The sequence below is a fragment of the Hylobates moloch genome, unplaced genomic scaffold (assembly GCF_009828535.3).
Source record: "Hylobates moloch isolate HMO894 unplaced genomic scaffold, HMol_V3 SCAFFOLD_10, whole genome shotgun sequence".
NCBI lineage: Eukaryota > Metazoa > Chordata > Mammalia > Primates > Hylobatidae > Hylobates > Hylobates moloch.
In genome coordinates this window covers 79805611-79811180 of record NW_026652285.1, presented here as the reverse complement: position 1 = coordinate 79811180, position 5570 = coordinate 79805611, and the positions used below count along the sequence as shown (strand labels likewise).

Here is a 5570-nt window from a genome sequence, read left to right as displayed (position 1 = left end):
CCCTGCCTATAGAATAACCATTCTTTTATTCCTTTACTTTCCTGATAAACTTGCTTTCACTTTATGGACTCACCCCAAATTCTTTCTTGCACGAGGTCCAAGAACCCTCTGTTGGGGTCTGGATCGGGACCCCTTTCTGGTAACATCCTAGAACAGTGCCTGGCAATGTGTCTGCATCCTAAAAGGGTTTGCTGCTATTATGACCAGGCCCTACAATAAACTTTACCTACTTAATTCCCACCATGAGATAAGTCATATTCTTGTCTCCATTTACCAGTGAGAAAGCAGAAGCTTGGCAAGAAGATCAGATAGAGCTGGAACTGAAACCCAGTTCCCTCTGACCTTCTAGCAGGGGTTCCCTCCATCACCCCCATCCAGCAGATCCTTCACAGAGGCACAGTAGAACCACTTCTCTTCACTGGGTTGGGGTAGGGTGGGGGAAGTCTATTTTCATCACTGCAGCTCAGCCTTGAGCAAGAAAAAGGATCGTGTCCCCTGCTGGTGGCAAGACCAGAGGGAGCTAGTGAAAAGCATACATTGTGCAACAAGACCAGCTGCGTGGCAGATGTGTCCACAGCTAAACATGACAGGAGTTTCATTTCCAGAGTCAAGAAAGAAGACCTATCCTGAAACATCCTCAGTGACCCTACCTGAGCAGATGGGGCGGGAGCAGCAGGGAGGCCTTGGCATTCCTATGCACTTTGATTTCCTCTCTGTTTCTTTGCTATAGTAACTACTGAAATGCAAAGGCTGCAGGATCCCCACACACCATTGGCTCCGATCACAAGTGTCCCTGATCCCCCTGGGCTTACTGAACATCTGACCGTTGCCGTCAGAACAACTACCTATGCATGAAAGAGAAAATGATAAGAGAAAGGGAGGGCCAGTGACTGTGAGTTGCTGGGTAGTTGGACAGGCCGGGATTTCAACTGTTGGTCACAGCCCTATGAGTTTGGGCAAGCCATTCAAATTCTCCGACTTCACTTTTCTCTTTTTCAAAATAAAAAAACTATTCCTGCCTAGCAGGCTTATTGTAAGGAAAGGCAAATGTATGTAAAATACTGGAACCATTATGATGGAAATTGCAAGAACCACCGTTAGCCTAGAACAAGCAAAGACTAGGATGGGTGGAAATACTTTTTAAGAGACCAAGAAAGCAGAACACTTAAGTTTTTCTACATGCAAATAAACTGCAAAGGGAAAAGAAAAAAGGAACAAATATTCTTTAGTACCTATCACAGGCCACAGATCCAATTATGCTCTTTTCCTAGATTGAATCTCACTATATCCCATGTGGTGGGTTTTATTACCCTCATTTTACAAATAATGAAAGTGATCATAGGGGAGGTTTTCCAAGACCACACAGCTAGACTGGCCTGGGGAGGCCAAGAACCAAGGGTTCTTTCTGATACATCATTCGCTTTTGCCCCTGAAAGTGAAAATGCTGGGAACTCCATGGAGAGCAATGTGTGACATTTATAGAGTGGCCCGAAGCAGCGCTTCTCCAAGCATCTTTGGGGAGGGTAAGTTTTGTTTTGTTTTGCTTTAATTAACTAATCTAGCACAGACTGTGACATTTGTAAAACATAATGAATTACTAGACATGTAAAAATTTAAAGGACATACAAAATACACACAGACTCAGCCTTTTTATATTAGATTGAACACACATAACATGACTGTCAAATAGTTACAGAATTTCCCATGCACTCATTTGCTCTCAGTGTTTGTGCTCACCTCATTGTGGAATACACTTTGAGAACCACTGCCTTGGTGTTAAAGCCATCCGCAGATCCTGGAGAAAAATCTCAAAAAGTTGTCTGGGTTTGCATCCTTTCTCCAGGCAAAAATTGTGTAAAATCCCAAGGCTGCTGGGCTATTTTTTTCTTCACAGCATCTCTCCCGAGCCTCACACCAGCTGTGTGGTCATAGATTATAGCCATCTCCCAGTAGCCTCTATCTAGCCTGGAATAGAACTTTGAATCTCACGGTTTGTTTGAAGGATTCAAGCTCAGACTTCATCCTCCCTTTTCCCTTTATCCCTGATTTCCCGCCGCTGCCTCCTCTCTAAACACCAGGCCATTGGCAAAGTCTGCATGAACCAAGGAGAGGCAGAAGGTACAGCTTCTTTGTTGTTTGTTTGTTTGTTTTTTGAGAGACTTTCGTTCTTTTTGCCCAGGCTGGAATGCAATGGTATGATCTCAGCTCACCGCAACCTCCACCTCCTGGGTTCAAGTGATTCTCCTGCCTCAGCCTCCTGAGTAGCTGGGATTACAGGCATGCATCACCATGCGTGGCTAATTTTGTATTTTTTAGTAGAGACAGGGTTTCTCCATGTTGGCAGGCTGGTCTTGAACTCCTGACCTCAGGTGATCCACCCGCCTCAGCCCCCAAAGTGCTGGGATTACAGGCATGAGCCATCACGCCCGGCAGGTACAGCATCTTTGAGCAGGTGAGAAAAGTAGGACAAGTGGATAAGAAAACCTGCAGTCACCACCTATTGTGTGTTTTCAGGTTAGCCCTGAGCTGGTGTCAGCTTCACATACATTAGCTCACATTATCTTCGTAGCCTCCCTATGAGGCTGGCTTTTTTTTTTTTTTGAGATGGTGTCTGGCTGTCGCCCAAGCTGGAGTGCAGTGGCGCCATCTCGGCTCACTGCAACCTCCGCCTCCCAGGTTCAAGCAATTCTCCTGCCTCAGCCTCCTGAGTATCTGGGATTACAGGCATGCGCCACCACACCCAGCTAATTTTTTGTATTTTTAGTAGAGATGGGGTTTCGCCATGTTGGTCAGGTTGGTCTTGAACTCCTGACCTCAGGTGACCCACACACCTCGGCTTTCCAAAGTGCTGGGATTACAAGTGTGAGCCACCACACCAAGCCGAGGCAGTATTATTGTCTCAATTTTATAGATAAGGAGATTAAATATCTGAGAAATGACAGAGCAGGGACAGGATCTTAGATCGGTCTGAGACTTTCCAACCTAAGCCCTTAACTCCTACCTAATGCTTAGCTGGAGGAAGCCGAAAGGCCTAGAGGCACCTCCACAGTCAACCTGGAGCACCATAACCTTAAGCAAACCCAGCCGGCAAGGTCCATAGTTCCTATTGCCACTTCAGTGCCCGGATGCCAACAAATTTGTCAATAGCACTTCTCCACTGCAGTCTCTACCATTTGTCCTTCCCCAGACTCCTGGCTCCATATTGGATAACGAAAGCAGAGGCCCAGGTCAATGGATTCCAAGGCAGGTGTTTGCAAGTCTCCCCACTTTGTCTGCTCAGCCCAACTGTGTCCCTCCAGGGCTAACCCTGGGCTCTGAGTCTCACACAGACACTGTCTCTGACCACTTTCCCTCAAGTGGGACAGGACACCTTCCACTGCAGCAGTGACAGCTACCATTTGCTGGCCACACTCTGTATCTTTTCTCACTTCATTTTTACCATTGTCCTTTAAGGAGAGTACCATCACCCATATTCTCCACAGGAGGTAGCTGAGACCCAGAGCAGTTCAGTAACTTAGTCAAAGAGCTAGTAAAGAACAGTGATGAAATTTGAACGGAAGCCTCTCCATCACCAGGCACTGCCTCCCATCAAGTCATAGGATTTGCAAAGCATTCAGCACATGGAAAGGACTCAATAAATAAATGCTTGAGACTAACCAAAATCAGAAGTAGTCAGCAAAATTGGAAGTGGGTTTAAAATGTTATGATACATCCATATAACAGAATACTACTCAACCATGCAAAATGATGTTGTGGAAGAAGGTACTGATGCAGAAAGATGTTCTTGATGTTGACTGAGTGCGGGAGCAGACAAAAGGGTATGTATATTATAATCCCATTTGAGTACAGTCAGCCCTCTGTATCTGTGGGTTCTGCTCTGCATCCATGGATTCAACCAATCCCAGATCAAAAATATTTTAGAATCGGCCAGGTGCCGTGGCTCATTCCTTAATCCCAGCACTTTGGAAGGCCGAGGCAGGCAGATCACTTGAGTCCAGGAGTTCGAGACCAGCCTGACCAACATGGAGAAACCCCGCGTCTACTAAAAATACAAAAATTACGGGGGCTGCCAGGCACAATGGCTCATGCCTGTAATCCTAGCACTTTGGGAGGCCAAGGCGGGTGGATCGTCTGAGGCCAGGAGTTCGAGACCAGCCTGGCCAACATGGCAAAACCCCATCTCTACTAAAAATACAAAAATTAGCTGGGTGTGGTGGCAGATACCTGTAATCCCAGCTACTCGGGAGGCTGAGGAAGGAGAATCACTTGAACCTGTGAGGTGGATATTGCAGTGACCCGAGATCGCACCACTGCACTCCAGCCTGCGTGACAGGAGCGAGACTCCATATCAAAAAAAAAGAAAAAAATTAGCCAGGCATGGTGGCAGGCGCCTGTAATCCCAGCTACTCAGGAGGCTGAGGCAGGGAGAATTCCGTGAACCTGGGAGGCGGAGGTGACAGTGAGCCAAGATCACGCCACTGCACTCAAGCCTGGGCAACAGAAAGAGACTCCATCTCAAAAAAAATTAATTAATTAATTAAAATAAATAAAGGATGGCCTTGTCTGTACTAAACATATACAGAGTTTTTTGTCATTATTCCCTAAACAATATGGTATAACAACTATTTACATAGCATTTACATTGTATTAGGTATTAAAAGTAATCTAAAGATAATTTAAAGTATATGGGAGGATGTGCATGGGATATATGCAAATACTACACCATTTTTTTTTGAGGGGGTAGTGGGGCGAGTTTAATTCATAAAGAAGCCTCCTGATCGGAAAGGGGCCTAACAGCCTGCCCTTGGAGAGAAGTCCTTCCTCGAGGATAAGGCCTCCCAGAGAGGAGGTGCTGGGGGCCCGTGTTAGGCTTCAGGCCATCCCTGGAGGCCGGTCCTGTGCTCAGCAGGTAGTGGCAGAGCCTGGAGTGATGAGTGGGATGGCTTTCTCAGGTACAGGACTGTGCTGCTTCTGGCTGCTCTTGCATTTGCATTTGCCACTCAGAACTGCCGCGATCCCAGCAATGGCCAGGAGCCCTCCGCAGATCAGTCCGCTCAGCGGCAGGTTTTTCCAGTCATAGTAGAAGGGATCGTCTTTATTGGCAAATGGGTCATTGGCTTCCAAGGCAGTCAGGCCTGCCAGTAGGAGAAGGGCCAGGGTCACTCTCTCCATGTCACAGTTCGAGGGGCAGGGCAACTGTGTGACTCTGCAGGTTCCTCACCACACCTTCACCAGTGTCCTGAGAGGTCACCTCGGCGAGGGCTCACCTGAGCTGGCAGCGCAGAGAACGGATCTGAGGAGCGATATATGCAAATACTACGCCATTTTATCTATATAAGGAACTTGAATGTCTGTGGATTTTGGTCCTAGAACCAGTGCCTCATGGATTCGAAGGCACAATGGTGTATCTATTGTCTGGCCCTATAGATAGATGTGTACACACACACACACACACACACACACACACACACCAGAAAAATACACCAAAATGTCAACAACAGATTTATCTGTGTGATGAGATTGAGGGTGGTTTTTTATTTTTCTTTTTGGATATCAATTTCAAAAGTTTC

General features: G+C 46.6%; 1 protein-coding gene across 1 annotated transcript; it reads right to left on the bottom strand.

Annotated features, from left to right (window-relative positions):
• Positions 1 to 4902: 4902 nt before the first annotated feature.
• LOC116474250 (FXYD domain-containing ion transport regulator 4-like) lies at positions 4903 to 5172 on the bottom strand. Its single transcript, XM_032761440.2, has one exon. The coding sequence runs from the start codon at positions 5170 to 5172 to the stop codon at positions 4903 to 4905; it is 270 nt and encodes an 89-aa protein (XP_032617331.1).
• Between the last annotated feature and the right edge of the window lie 398 nt (positions 5173 to 5570).